The sequence below is a fragment of the Eleutherodactylus coqui genome, chromosome 12 (assembly GCF_035609145.1).
Source record: "Eleutherodactylus coqui strain aEleCoq1 chromosome 12, aEleCoq1.hap1, whole genome shotgun sequence".
Classification (NCBI taxonomy): domain Eukaryota; kingdom Metazoa; phylum Chordata; class Amphibia; order Anura; family Eleutherodactylidae; genus Eleutherodactylus; species Eleutherodactylus coqui.
In genome coordinates, this window is record NC_089848.1 from 76,817,765 (window position 1) to 76,832,536 (window position 14,772).

At 43.0% G+C, this 14,772-nt stretch overlaps 1 protein-coding gene across 1 annotated transcript; it reads left to right on the forward strand.

The window, feature by feature from the left end:
* The first annotated feature begins 547 nt into the window (after window positions 1-547).
* On the forward strand, window positions 548-14,571 carry LOC136587077 (sterile alpha motif domain-containing protein 9-like). Its single transcript, XM_066585528.1, is given in 3 exon segments — window positions 548-847; window positions 849-2,637; window positions 11,383-14,571. Coding segments are annotated over 3 exon segments (4,713 nt in total). The 5' UTR covers window positions 548-568; the 3' UTR covers window positions 14,028-14,571.
* Window positions 14,572-14,772: the final 201 nt, after the last annotated feature.

Sequence of the window (14,772 nt, forward strand, 5' to 3'; positions counted from 1 at the left end):
TAGTGTGCGTGTGTGTGTGTGGGGGGGGGGGGGGGGGGAAATAGCAATTCTGGCATTACTTTTCTTTAATTATTGAAGGTAAAAGTTGCTTTTATTGGATAAGTGAAAGCCTGTTCCTCAGTTTAGCTGAATTAGAGCAATAGAACAGGATGCTCACTCGAGGATCCAAGCAGGCCACCCTCCCTCCCAGGCCTGGTCTTGGTTTCAGCCCTTGCAATTGTGGCTGGTGATTTACCTACTACATACTAGTACAGTTTGTTATGCTGTGGCTCCCTCTTTCAAGTATCTATCAGAGAATAAATAGGAGAAGGCACTCAACAGATTTCACAATTTGTGAGACTCTGCAGTAGGCATTGGCTATGAGACAAGCATTGTTGACAGGATTTCTTCTGGAGTTGCTGTATTCTCTGTTATAGACACCACTGAAGCAGTAGGGAGAGAAAAGTTATGTAATTGCTGTTAAATGAGAAATAGTTTTTGTTTCCTACATGATGATCATCCTTTATCTAAGAATGATTTCAAAAACATATTTTTGTTTTGCAGAAATTTCTACGACGATAGCTTCAAGATGACAGATTCATCGAATTTGCCTATCAATGCTGATGAATGGACAAAAGATCATGTAAAGTTATGGGTTACTGAAAAACTCAAACTTGACTCTGCAGTTGCAGACATTCTATACAATGAAGATGTGAATGGCAGAATCTTAAAAGATTTAAATAAAAAAGACATTTGCGATATGGGCATTAAAAAAGGACCTGCCTCTTCATTAGTCAATAACTTGAAAACACTTACTACACAACTCAAGGACATTGACCAAAACTGTGCAAATGGGCAACAAAAAACACCAAAGTAATAGTATCACACCTTTAGATGAAACAGACACCAATAATTTGAAAACAGAAGGAACTCTAGACAAAGAGTTAGGGTCTCCTGAAGCAGCCAGCTCTGACGAGGTTCAGAGTTCTGTAAGAGTAACACCTTACCCTTTTGATACTATCCATAAGAGCAAATCATATACTGAATACCATCTTCTTCCATCTGAGTCAGGCACATCTAATTATATTGACCCAATTCATGAATACAAGGAGTTTACCAACACAGCAAATGTCACAGAAAAGGATAAAAAGATGAAATTCTGCAATGAAGTATTTAGGTTTGCAGCTGCATGCATGAATGCACGTACAAATGGCACCATCCATTTTGGAGTGAGAGACAAACCACATGGACAAATTATTGGAATTCCTATAAACAACAGTGAAACGTATGTCAAGTACATTGATGACATGATGGGCCAATACTTTCAAGAAAAACAGTTGAATTTGGCAAAAAATTGCATTCGCCCACCCCGTTTTGTCAGTGTGCTACATGAAAAAAACACCAAGTCTGATTTAGTTGTTATAGAAGTTGATGTGGTATCTGAGTACGCTTACTGTAAGTCAGAAATATTTTCTATATTTCAGTATAATTTCGACAAGAAAAACTGGAAAAAGAGTAAAGAACGATTTCATTTTCTTCGTGATGGGGGGAAATCCATAGATTCCAATGAACTATTGCTTCATTCTAACATGCAAGCTAGGGATGAAGCTAGAAAACGTGAAGAAGACAAGAGAAAAAAGCAGCAAAAGTGTCACCAAGCAGATGGTTCTAAACTTGCTAATTTGCTAACAGGAAATAGAGGATCTTTGGATAATTCTTACTATAAATGGTATATTTTGGTTGCTAATAAATGTCATGAATCTCAAATTAATTATTTAGGCTTCATTCAAGAAATAGACTGGTTTGCGATTCTTGATTTTGATCCAGAATCAGTCACAAATGGCTTATGTAAAGTCTATCAAGAAAAAAGGAAACCAAATTTACATTTTCCTCATCAGTACCAAAAAGTGGAAAACTTCTCACAGGAAAATATTGAAGAACTTAAACTATATCAACAACCCAGCTGGATTTTTTGTAATGGTAGACTCGATCTTCAGAGTCAAGTTTACCAACCATTAGATTATAGGATGTGGCAGAAGGAAAAAGCAGCTGATGTCAGGAAACTGGTTTCTTTTTTAACCAGGAAAGATATAATGCAGCCGGGAAAATTTCTTGTTGTGTTTTTACTACTTTCTACTGTTAATGATCCTGTGGACCCCATAAATGAAGCATTCAGTGCATTTTTCCAGGAACTTAAGGGTATGACTGACATCTTATGTATTTGCGAAAGTGAAGAAACTTTTCAGAGGTGGAAAGATTTGCAAGCAAGAATAATAAGTGAGGATGAAATGGAAGAGAGATGTATTTATAACCTGAGCATTGAAAATCTAAATGGGACCATTCTTAGACTAAAATCTACTACCCGGTCAGCTTGTCGCTTCGTGCCATCACATGGTGGTTCCACTACTATTTTACACAGGAAGGATGAAGACCTCATGACCTCTTTAGATATTATTTGTGTAAATCAATGTCAGGATACAGAGATGGAAGGTGATTCTTCAAATTTTAATGATTTTTTGAAGATGCATGAAGAGTGTTTTTACAGAGGAGGGAAGGCAACATGGTGGAATTTCTATTTCTCATCCAAAAACTACACTGGACCATTTATTAAAAGAGATATCCAGGCGAACTTGAAAAGAGACATAGAATCTTTATCTTGTCGAGGGTTAATTTGTTCAAACAGACTGGTCAGTTATGTTGTCGGTTCCGAATTGACCTAAGCAGGAGGAGCGCTCCTTTTGAGAGTCTAAGTACTGACCATACACACGGTATATGATGAAGTAATGAACTCTAAGTCTTTATTGGCATAGTCTCAGTTTATATAGAAGATCGCCCACGCAGGGATGCGACCTCTGGTAATACAAGGAGTAACCTCATGATACATACATTCATCTGATAAAAACACATGACTTCTATATCTTACAATGACATAATCATTCAATAAACTTTGACATTTAGGCTTGATATATGACATTCAAGAAATAGCTGATTTCACATGACTTTTAGACTAGTACATTAGTAAATATAGAGAAATAGCTGACAACTTCTTTGCGGTTAGGCTATGTCTCACTACATTTATGAACATCTGCTCTTAACTTCCTGATTCCACTTAGATCAGACGTTTGGCCTATTACTCAATAGTCATGAGTCCTTCAGAGCAGAATAGAATATTTGCAGTATTCAACCTTATTGATTCAAATAGATTACTAAGCAAAATATATTAACTCCTTTTTGATTAGCGACATTTATTAATTTCTTTACAGCCCCCATTGGCCCTTATCATTCCCCCATTTTGGACATCAGGAAGTCACACACAGGGTCCAGTTCTATTTTGAAAAGTCATAGTCGAGGTAGGTCTTATTGGTCGACTAGCCCATATAAGGTGTCTCTAGTATGATGTTACAATACTAGTAGCGTGCATAGGTACGCACGGCAGGGGATTCCCTAATCTTCACCCACACCAATGTCCCTCCTGGAGATAGTCCTAGTGGTGAACACGTCCAGGTCGCGTTACCCTGACCCTACACTACCTAGTGACAAGACTGGAAGGAACCGCCGTATGTTCTGCCTTCATCCAGCAGGGGTCGGCCTACACAGGGGCTGTAAAGGCTTTTGCCGTACATTTGCTCACACAAGAGATTATGACTTTGATTATTATATATATACACAACAGCATGACAATTATCTGTAATATACTTTGTAGGATTCCCATGAACCATCCTCCCAGACCAGAAAACCAATTTGCAGGGTTAAGAAAATTAAACCATCCCTGGTCTTTATCCTGTTTTATGCTAGTAGCTATTTTTCCCAAGGTATTGATCTTTTGGTGAATGGATTCTGAGTGATCAGAGAGGTTGAAACAACACATCCCCTCAAATTCCTCACATCCGTGGTTTACTGCGAGCAACAGGTAATCTATGGCGGCTCTATTTTGTAAAGCTGCTTTCCTGACTCCTTGTATGTCTAGTAAGAGGAGGTCCAAGGCCTGTGATGTCGCATTCAGGCCCTTTACCATATCGCATGCTAATCCATTGATTACTCTTGTGTTATATTGTGCCAACCCGGGAACACCCACAATACTGACTGCCAGTGCCGTATGTTCTGAGTAGCTAAGTAGAGTGGGTGGTCCTTCACAGTTGCTATCCAGTCCTTCTACCTCCCTCTTTTGTCTGTTGGTGAGTTGTGGGATGCTAGGTTTTTGGTACATTAGTATACTTAATCTAGCTAAGGAGCAGGGACCTCCGGTCAGGTTAGCTGGGATATATGTGTAAGTCAGGTTACCGCAGGACAGGACCCAGCCTAATGGTAATTTGACGTGCCTAAAATGGCTGGGGCTTCGGACTGTGTGGTTACAAAGCATAGGAGTGTGTACCTTTCTACATTGCTGGACTGTGCGATTACATAGTCTCTGGGAATCACTAGTCACCCTGGTTCTCTGCGCACAGCCTCCCATATGTTCTTTATTACACGTGAAGTTATAGCATACCTCAGCCGGAGCGACATTCCTGACCCGGAAACGAGTCATATTAGACCAAAGTGTATGTTCGACCGCATCACAGTGGGGACAATATTCATATACATTAAGAAAGGTATTTTCCTGAATAACATGGCTCTCCTCCACATCACTATCGTTATGCACTATTGAATATATATCGCGAAGTGTCTTTATTGGAGTGGGGATAGACAGTAAGCAAGTCCGTAAAATATCTTCCCCACTCCGCAGGTTGGGCATGCACATATGGGAAATATTCAGTACGTCTTTTGCAAAGTATTCCCACATGTTGGGGTGTCCTTCCGCCCAAACAGTCCATCTTCTTCTTACATTGACAGTTGATGAGGAATTGTCCCGAAAAGAGAGTAGTCCAAGAAAACAAAGGGTAAGTAATACACCTATCCAGACTATCAATGCTGGTGTCCAGGTTGCCATCCTCCTCCCCCACCCTGGGTTGGGCTTACTCTCCACCCCCCTCGTGGTGCTGAGGCGTTGGAACTTTCTTGCAGTGTGAGGCATGGATCCAAGTGGGTTTGCCTTCTAGCTTGACCGAGGTTGGAGTGGTTAACAGCACTTGGTATGGTCCGTCAAAGCGAGGTTCCAAAGTCTTTCTGACGTGTCTCTTTACCACCACCCAATCTCCGGGATTCAGAGAGTGGGATCCTTCCAAACTATCAGGGTCTGAAATAGAAGAGAAAACTAGGTTGTGTGTTATTTTTAGCTTTTGGCATAAGTCCTGCACAAAGGAAGTAACTTTATCATGACCCAGGGATAGAGCTTGTGGGTGATACAGTCCTAGCCTGGGCACGGAGCCAAAGAGAATCTCATAAGGAGACAGTCCTGTTTTCCTATTTGGTGTGGTTCGTACTGAGTAGAGGGCCAGAGGTAGGCACTCGGGCCAAGGTTTTCCTGTTTCAACCATGGCTTTCTGTATCTTAAGTTTGAGGGTGCCATTGAGTCTTTCTACTTTTCCGGAGCTTTGTGGATGATAGGGGGTGTGAAACGCCTGCTCTACTCCTAAGGCGGACATGACTTCCTTCATTACCTCACCAGTGAAGTGAGTACCACGGTCGCTCAGTGGTCTCTGGTACCCCAAATCTGCACACTAACCCTGACACAAGTTTTTTTGCAGTGGCCTGGGCGGTGGCCTTCGTGACCGGGTAGGCCTCAGCCCACCCAGAAAAGAGGTCAATGCATACCAAGACATACTCATACCTTCCTGATCTGGGCAGCTGGATGTAATCTATCTGTAGTCTCTGGAAGGGGTACAAAGGTCGCGGAGTGCACTTCCGAGGGGTCTTTACTACTTGACCGGGGTTGTGTAGTGCACAGATTTCACAAGCCTTGACGTATGCCTTTGCCATCCTGTCAAATCCCGGAGCGTACCACATTTTCTCCACCAGGGCTACCATGGCATTACGAGAAGCGTGCACCTTTCCATGAGCCAAAAGGGCCATACTAGGATAGGCAGCCGCAGGTAAACACATACGGAAACCCATCATCCAACCTTCATTTCCTTTTACTGCCCCTGCGCTTGCCCAGCGCTCCTGCTCTTGCCCTGAGGGGAGTAGGTCCACCTCCTTCTGTGGTGGGACAGAGAGGGTCTGGTCCTTGGCAGGGGGATCAGGATCCTCCTCCGCTGGGCAGGACCTGGTCTGAACTCTGCACACGGGTGCCCTCCAGTCCAGCAGGGCTGCAGCCTTAGCTGCTCCGTCTGCCTTCTCGTTGCCTCTGCTTTCCAAGGAGTCCCCTTGGGTGTGTGCCTTTACCTTTATTATGGCTACCTGCTTCGGGAGCATGATAGCTGACATTAAACTACTTACTGCCTCACCATTCTTTATCGGTTTGCCTTGAGCTGTTAGGAAGCTCCGCGCGCGCCAAATCGGCCCATAGTCATGCGCAACGCCAAACGCGTACCTGGAGTCCGTGTAGATATTAGCAGTGACTCCCCGGGCTAACTTGCAGGCCTCGGTCAGAGCGCACAGCTCCGCTTCCTGTGCTGACATATGTGGGGGCATGGCGCGGCCTATCAGTACTTCATTCATTGATACTACAGCAAACCCTGTCACAAATCTGCCCATCTCATTCTGGTATCGTGATCCATCCACAAACATTTCAAGGTGGGGGTTCAGGAGAGGCTTATCTGTGACATGAGCAAATCCAGCTGTCTCCTGCTCCATCAGAGCAGCACAGTCATGCTGGTGCTCGGTGTCAAAAGCTTCCTCTTCGCCTAGGGAATTGACAAAAAGTTGATCCCCTGTGCTTACTCCCCCTTTTGAATCAGTGTCACCTAATGGCAGTAAGGTGGCCGGATTCAAAGTTGTGCAACGTTGAAATGAGACATTGGATGAAGAGTGTACTGCAAGTTCCATTTTAACCTGTCTAGCAAGAGACAGATGTCTACGGCTCACCTGTGTCAGAATTCCATGTACGTCATGGGGCGTGAGGACCACAAGAGGGTAGTCTAGGACCACCTCAGAAGCTTTCTCAAGTAGTGCTTGTACAGCCAGAACTGCTCTTACACAGGAGGGTGAACCCCTGGCTACTGCATCAAGATGTGCACTGTAGTATGCTACAGGGCGCTTTTTGTCACCATGCTCTTGTGTGAGGACGGCAGTAGCATGTCCCGCCATCTCAGTCACGAACATCCGGAAGGGTTTATCATAGTCAGGCAGACCCAGTGCTGGAGCACTGGTGATCTGTATTTTCAGCTGATGGAAAGCTGACTCGGCTTCCGGAGACAAAGCAAATGGCTTAGAACTCAGGCAGTCGTACAGAGGCTGCATGGTCATGGAGGCAGAGCGAATCCACGGCCGACAATATGAAACTAACCCCAGAAATGTCCGCAACTGAGCATGGGAGGTAGGGAGTGGCATGTCCTCCACCACCTTGGTACGTTCTGGCGTGAGGTGTTTTGTACCAGGACCTAGGCAGTGACCAAGAAACACAACATGAGATTTGCAAAACTGTAATTTGTCTTTACTGGCTTTACACCCGCTATCTGCAAGAAAACAAAGGAGGCTGAGTGAGGCCGTAACACAGGTAGGTCTGTCCGGTGCACACAGTAGGAGATCATCAACATACTGAAGCAGGGTCACACCTGGTGGGACCGTCCATGCATCAAGTACAAGCCTCATACATCGGGTGAATTGATTTGGGCTGTTTTGTGCCCCTTGTGGTAGGACAGTCCAGCAGTACTGTTTTCCTCGGAACGTGAAGGCGAACAGGTACTGGCAATCGGGGTGGATCGGGACGGACATAAATGCATTGGCTAAATCGATCAGAGTGTACCAACAGGTTCCGGAAGGTATGGTGGACAACAGAGTGTAAGGGTTGGGGACCAAAGGTGTTTCTAGGATGGTCACCTTATTGATTTCTCTTAGATCGTGAACCATCCGGTAGGTATCAGGTTCACCTTTCTTCCCTTTCTTTTTAACTGGGAAGAGTGGCGTGTTAGCGGGTGAGACGCAAGGTTTTAAAGCATTCAAGGCACATAACTCTGTAATAGTGGAGGCTATTGCGTCTTCCTGTGCCATGGCTAGGGGATATTGGCGGATCATGGGGGCTTTTTCCCCATCTTTGAGATATACCATGACTGGGGGTACGTGGAGATGGCCCAAGTCTGTCTTCCCTTTTGCCCAAAGGGTCTCTGGCACTGCTGAGAGAACCTGTGTATCTTCTGGGGTCAACACATATACAGTACAAGAAGGAGGCGGAGTGACCAAGTCTGCTGCCATGAGACAGAATACTTGGTGGTCGGCCGCAGAGGTACTGACATGAGCCTCACCGGAAGGATGGAGCTGAATACAGCACCCCAGGGGTCCCATCACATCGGTTCCCATGATGCAATCCCCAGCGGGTGACACCAGGAAGCGAGTGAGGACTCGTGACCCTTGAAAAGAGACTTCTATGGGCTCGGTCTCACGCATGGGTGTTGGTTCACCGGACACTCCAACGGCTATGGCTATGGAGTCTGAGAGGGGAATACTAAGGTCATTGACTTGTGAGGTACTGACACATGATTTAGTAGCCCCTGTGTCAATTAAAAAGGGCACCTCCTTCCCCTGGATTTTTAGAGGCTGAAAAATTTGTGGCCCACGTGCGTCAGTAACTATAAGGGACACGGGGGAAGGAGTGCCAGACCTTCATTGGTAATTGGTATACCCGTTATTTCCCTGTGGGCGGGATGATGTGGTATTGGCCGTACTTCCCTGTTGCCCCCTTTCGTCTAACATGTTCTGTCTAGGGCGTTTAGGGGCTCTACAATTACGGGCCAAGTGTCCAGTCTTCCCGCAGTTATAACACTTACGGGTCTCCCGCCTGGGGTCGTTAAGTCGGACTGTGTCCCCCTCCATGGTGTAATGTTTAACCATAACACCCTTTGCGTGGTCTTCTGTGTCCATGACAAATCCTACAGCTTTCTTATATAGATCACGCGGTTTGGCCTGTCGCCAATCGGGGGTACATGCTTTAACGCGTTCAGACAGGCGCTTATCTATTCCTTGCATAAAGGCTTCACAAAAAGCAGCATTACGTATTGCTTTTGGACAATCATATAAACCCAGATCTCTGCCAACTTCCTCTAAACGGCCAAAGTAACATTCAATAGACTCGCCCTTGTTCTGTCTACACTGGGTTAGGGCTGTACGTCTCTCTTGGGCTTTATCCTTAAACCAGGTTTTAACCTTGTCCACATATTGAGTACCACTAAGTAATGTCTGGGGGTCATCTTCAAGACCACAAAATTGAGCAATACTATTGTAAAGGCCCAGAGGACATTTTACATTCATAAGACATTCCATATCTGTCCAAGTGGCAGAGTAGTTTTTCTGTATGACTTCCAACTTTCTATGGAAAGCTGCTGGCTCTGTCTGGGGATCGGGCAGTTGCTGACACAGTGCCATCTGGTCTGTGGCGCTCCAGGGTCGCCATGTAGTGACTGTAGACCCGGGAGTTGGTCTATGTGCGTCCGTAGGTCTGTCATTAGAAGACGATGGTCTGTCAGTGTCCTCTTGTCTGACCGTGCCCAATGGTGGACTCGGTCTGTTTGTTTCTCTATAATGGGTAGTGGAGGTTGTAACTGGGAATAAGGGAACCGGTTGTCTACACTGGTCCCTGTGACGTGGAGTCCCACATACTGTACAGATTTCTTTAAAACAGGCATTCTGTTGACCACAACGTGGACAGTCCCAAGCCGGACCTCTATTTACTTCAGGGCCCGGGGATCCTGATTGAGGGCTGTAGGGAGGTGTATCCATCTGGGCAGTAGCCTGTGGATACGTAGGAGGCAGGGGTGGCAAATTGGGATACAGAGAATTAAAGGGATTATTTGGAGACATTGGTGGAGCGGCCGGGACGACAGGAGAGACTAATGGAACCGTAGGGGTTTCCATGGGAACGTCTATTGGTGGCCGGGGCATAGGACAATAAACTAAAATGCCCTCGCCTCGGGACTCGGAGTCCCAGTGTTCGTCTTCCGCTGTTTTAGAGCAGTCCAGAATAGCCTTCATGCCTTTTTCCAAACCCTTTTTTCTTATTTCCTTTCTATGCTTATCCTCATATTGTGACCAAAATTCATAATTGAATGTTCCCGCCTTCTTAAGGCCTATACGTTTGTAAACTTTATAGGCTTGTCTGCAAATGTCCTCCCCTTCTCTATCTTTAATTATCTCAATAGGAGTCTGATATATCTTAGATTGTTCAGACCCCATCTTGACCACTTCCGACTATTCTTCACTAAGTATACAGGACGTATATTTCACACAGTAAACTAAGATAATCACTGAGACTATCTGGGAACACACAGTTCCCTGTCCTGGAATAGATTTACAGAACTAAAACGTGGTCAACTTCAAACACTAGGATTCAGGGGAGACCAGACTTCGCCTCTTAGGGAACTTTTAGTAATATTATAACAGATCCAGAGTAAGAATATGACTGCCAGAAATGAGACTATAATAATGACAATTATTTCAATCTCCAATACAGACAACATGACTCTTTAAGTCCCAATGAGTGAGTTCTTCCGTCTAGGACAGTTAAATGAACTTATTCACTCTAAAATATGGACGGGGCAGAAAATATAGGAAACAGGCAACAACCAACCTCTAGTCCGTTAGAGACACACAGATCAAAAGAATCCAGACTGTATAATAGTAAGATAAGCTCTTACCTGTTACACCGGTGTTTTTAGTCTGGGGTCTCCGAATCCAGTATCCACGTCAACGGGCCAGGAGTTTGTTTCAGTCTACTGGTTGCGATGTCCCGTAAAGGTAAGCCCCGCCCCCTAGTTGGACGCCAAGAACTGTCGAGGGTTAATTTGTTCAAACAGACTGGTCAGTTATGTTGTCGGTTCCGAATTGACCTAAGCAGGAGGAGCGCTCCTTTTGAGAGTCTAAGTACTGACCATACACACGGTATATGATGAAGTAATGAACTCTAAGTCTTTATTGGCATAGTCTCAGTTTATATAGAAGATCGCCCACGCAGGGATGCGACCTCTGGTAATACAAGGAGTAACCTCATGATACATACATTCATCTGATAAAAACACATGACTTCTATATCTTACAATGACATAATCATTCAATAAACTTTGACATTTAGGCTTGATATATGACATTCAAGAAATAGCTGATTTCACATGACTTTTAGACTAGTACATTAGTAAATATAGAGAAATAGCTGACAACTTCTTTGCGGTTAGGCTATGTCTCACTACATTTATGAACATCTGCTCTTAACTTCCTGATTCCACTTAGATCAGACGTTTGGCCTATTACTCAATAGTCATGAGTCCTTCAGAGCAGAATAGAATATTTGCAGTATTCAACCTTATTGATTCAAATAGATTACTAAGCAAAATATATTAACTCCTTTTTGATTAGCGACATTTATTAATTTCTTTACAGCCCCCATTGGCCCTTATCAATCTAAAAATGAGAAACAAAGAAGTGTAAAAATAATTACTCTGTTTCATCACCCTGGATGTGGCGGGACCACAACAGCAATGCATACTCTCTGGGAACTGCGAGAAACATTCCGCTGTGCTATTTTAAACAGAAAGACTGATAGCTTTTCAGATATTGCACAAGAGGTGGTCAGTTTTGCAGTTCATGGATCACCTAGTAACAAAGAATTTTATCCCGTCCTACTCTTAGTGGATGATTATGAGGATGAGGAAAGCATCTCTATCTTGCAGAATAGCATCCAGTCAGCAATTGCCGAACGACATATAAGATTTGAGAAGCCAGTTGTGATCATATTAAATTGTGTGAGATCTCAGAACCCGGAGCAAAGTGCTAAATCCAATTGCACAAGCAGTATTGCTCTAACATACAAACTTTCGGCAGAGGAACAAAGAGAATTTGTAAGAAAATTGAAAGAAATTGAAAAGCAACATGACCACCCTGATAATTTCTATTCATTTATGATCATGAAAAGCAATTTTGATAAGACCTATATTGAAAAGATAGTCCGAAATACTCTAAAAGGCTTAAACAATGCAAGCAAGACAACTTACCTCATTTCTATTCTTGCCCTTCTTAACAAATATGTGATAGATTCAACCATTTCTGCATCTAAGTGTGAAGAGTTCCTTGGTATAACACCAAAAAAGACATACTGGCATCAGGAGAGCATTGAAGATACTATAGGCTCTTATTCTACAATACTTATTCGCACAAAAGTGGAAGAATATGGGAAATATGAAGGACTGCGCATAATCCACCCATTGATTGCACGTCAATGTATAGAGGAATTGAAAAGCACATATAATATACAACAGAGTAGTATCATGTTGAAGCTGTTGCAAACCAATGAGTTCCATGATACTGGAATTGGCAGAGAAATTTTAATGCGTGACATGCAAAGTATGCTGATCACAAGACATCGGAAGGAGCATGGAGATGAAACTGATACATTGTTTTCGCCTTTAATGGAGGAAATAGAGAAAGCTGAAGGAAGCTCTAAGGTGGAAATTGTTCTAAAAGAAGGCACAATGCGATTTAACCAGAACCCTTTCATCTTCCAAGCATTAGCAAGACACTTCTACATCAGAGAAAAGAACTTCACTGATGCCTTGGATTGGGCAAAAAAGGCAGAACGCATTGCACCTACAAATTCCTTTATTTTAGATACTTTAGGTCAGGTCTACAAGTGCAAGTTAAAAGCCATGATGGATGAAATTAAAAAAGACAATCCAATATCACCAGAAGAACTTGACAACCTACTAAAAATGTCTAGTACTGCATCAGAAGCCTTCAAGAAGTGTCAAGAACAAACAGAAAAGACAGAAACTGAGAGACCTGAATATGAAAGCTCTAAAGCTAGACATCACAATGTGTACAATACAGCAGGGTATCTGGGCCAGATTGAAGTCTGCCTCTACACTGTAGATATTCTACTGTATATACCAGGGCTCAAATCAAATGACATTCTAGCTAGAAAACACTTAAGACAGTACTTGTCTGGTAGGTGGGATATTTCAGTGGACAATACCAACAAAGATTATAAGTTCAAAAATGTTCTCAGTGACCATCGACCATTTCTAATTAAACTAAAAAGTTGTTTAAAACAGCAATTTGACTTCTTCCAAGATTATTTTGTGTATATGAAGCAAAAGGCCGTTAATAAAGAAAGCACAGAATTTAAAATACGTGACAGAGTTTCTGATTATCGGAAAAAATACAACCGTCATTTCTATGATTATGATTTAATGCAGATTACCAATGAGGAAGACCAAACAAAGAAGAGCAACTCGCTACAAAAAGAGGAGTACAGGGCATGTTTAGAAAAATATAAAGTCGATAGGTTCTCTGGAATCTTAGAATATCTCACGGGTCATGGAAAAGAAGCTGAGATGGAAAGCATTGTCAAAGCATACACTTATTTGTTAGAGAACTCCACAAACAAATCAGACATGCTTCTTAAAGACAGACAGAATTTTATCTTGGCAAATATTGTACTTCATTGCATTTCTCCAAAATCTACAGCGATTAAACAAGTGGAAATACTAGAAAAGCATCTTAAAGACATTTTGAGCATCATTGGACTTGACCACAAATATCCAGAACCTTATTTCTTGGCTTCACTGCTTTTCTGGCCACAACACCTTCAGAAGTTGGATTGCAATTCTAAACATATAGCTGATTATGTCATCTCAATGAAAAAGTCCTTCAGAGGCAATTATAGGCACATGTGTAATGCCAAACAACCCTTAGCACATTTCTATCTAGGTAAAAATGGTGGCTTAAGAAGGCTAATTCATAGAGGGAAAATAGATCAAAACTTTTCTGAAATGCCAATATCAGAATTAAATTCTCTGTGGCTAAATGGAGACATCTGGAAAGAGAAAGTGATTAAAGAACTCCTTCTCCTTGTAAGTGGCAGAGCTGAAGACAACATGATCTATGTGGAGTGCAGCGATGGAATCAATATTCCAGTTCGACCTGTTTATCTTGGCCAGCTTAGAAGTGGTAAAAGTATTGAGCGAGTGACTTTCTACCTGGGATTTTCTATTGATGGACTAATTGCTTATAATGTGGAAGTTGTATGAAATGACTTGCTCTATTTTCAGTACCATTAAAGGGCAATTGAACTTCTAAGAGCATGCTGAAAGAGAATGATCAGTCTTATGAGGAGTTCACAGCGGGATACAACTGATACTATTGTTTCAGCTGTATCTTGCTCTGTGAACACAGCCAGGGTATAAAGAACACAGCAGTCCAGCTGTGTTCTTCATACTCCACACGGAGCGCACAGCTGTATATCAGCTGAGTGCTCCGTGAACAGACGGGGTATGAAGAATACAGCGGTCCAGCTGTGTTCGGCATACCCCGCTTGGAGCACTTAGCTGTATAACAGCTGAGTGCTCCGAGCAGAGAACAGCTGGATGCAGCAGACAAGCAGCCTTACTTTTCTTCTGCATATCCCTCTCGAAGCGCAAGGTGATCGCTCAAAGTTTCAGCCATCACCTTGCTCTGTAAATGCACACAATGATTATCGCTCAAAATACATCTTTTGAGCGATAATCGCTGTGTCTAAACCAGGCTTTAGACTGTAAACTACTGCCTGATTTAAAGTCCCTTTACATAGCCCAATTATGTCCAAACATTTGTCTGCATGACAGTTGGGTTGTGTAAAAGGACCTACAATTAGCCAATGAACTAGTGAATATTAATGATGGCCTATAATTTTGTAACAGACTTGCCAATGGTAGTTGGCCAGAATTTTTTTTTTTAAAGGGAACCTGTTATGTTGAACATGCAGTCCAATGTGTTGGCAGCCTGTTATAGGGCAGG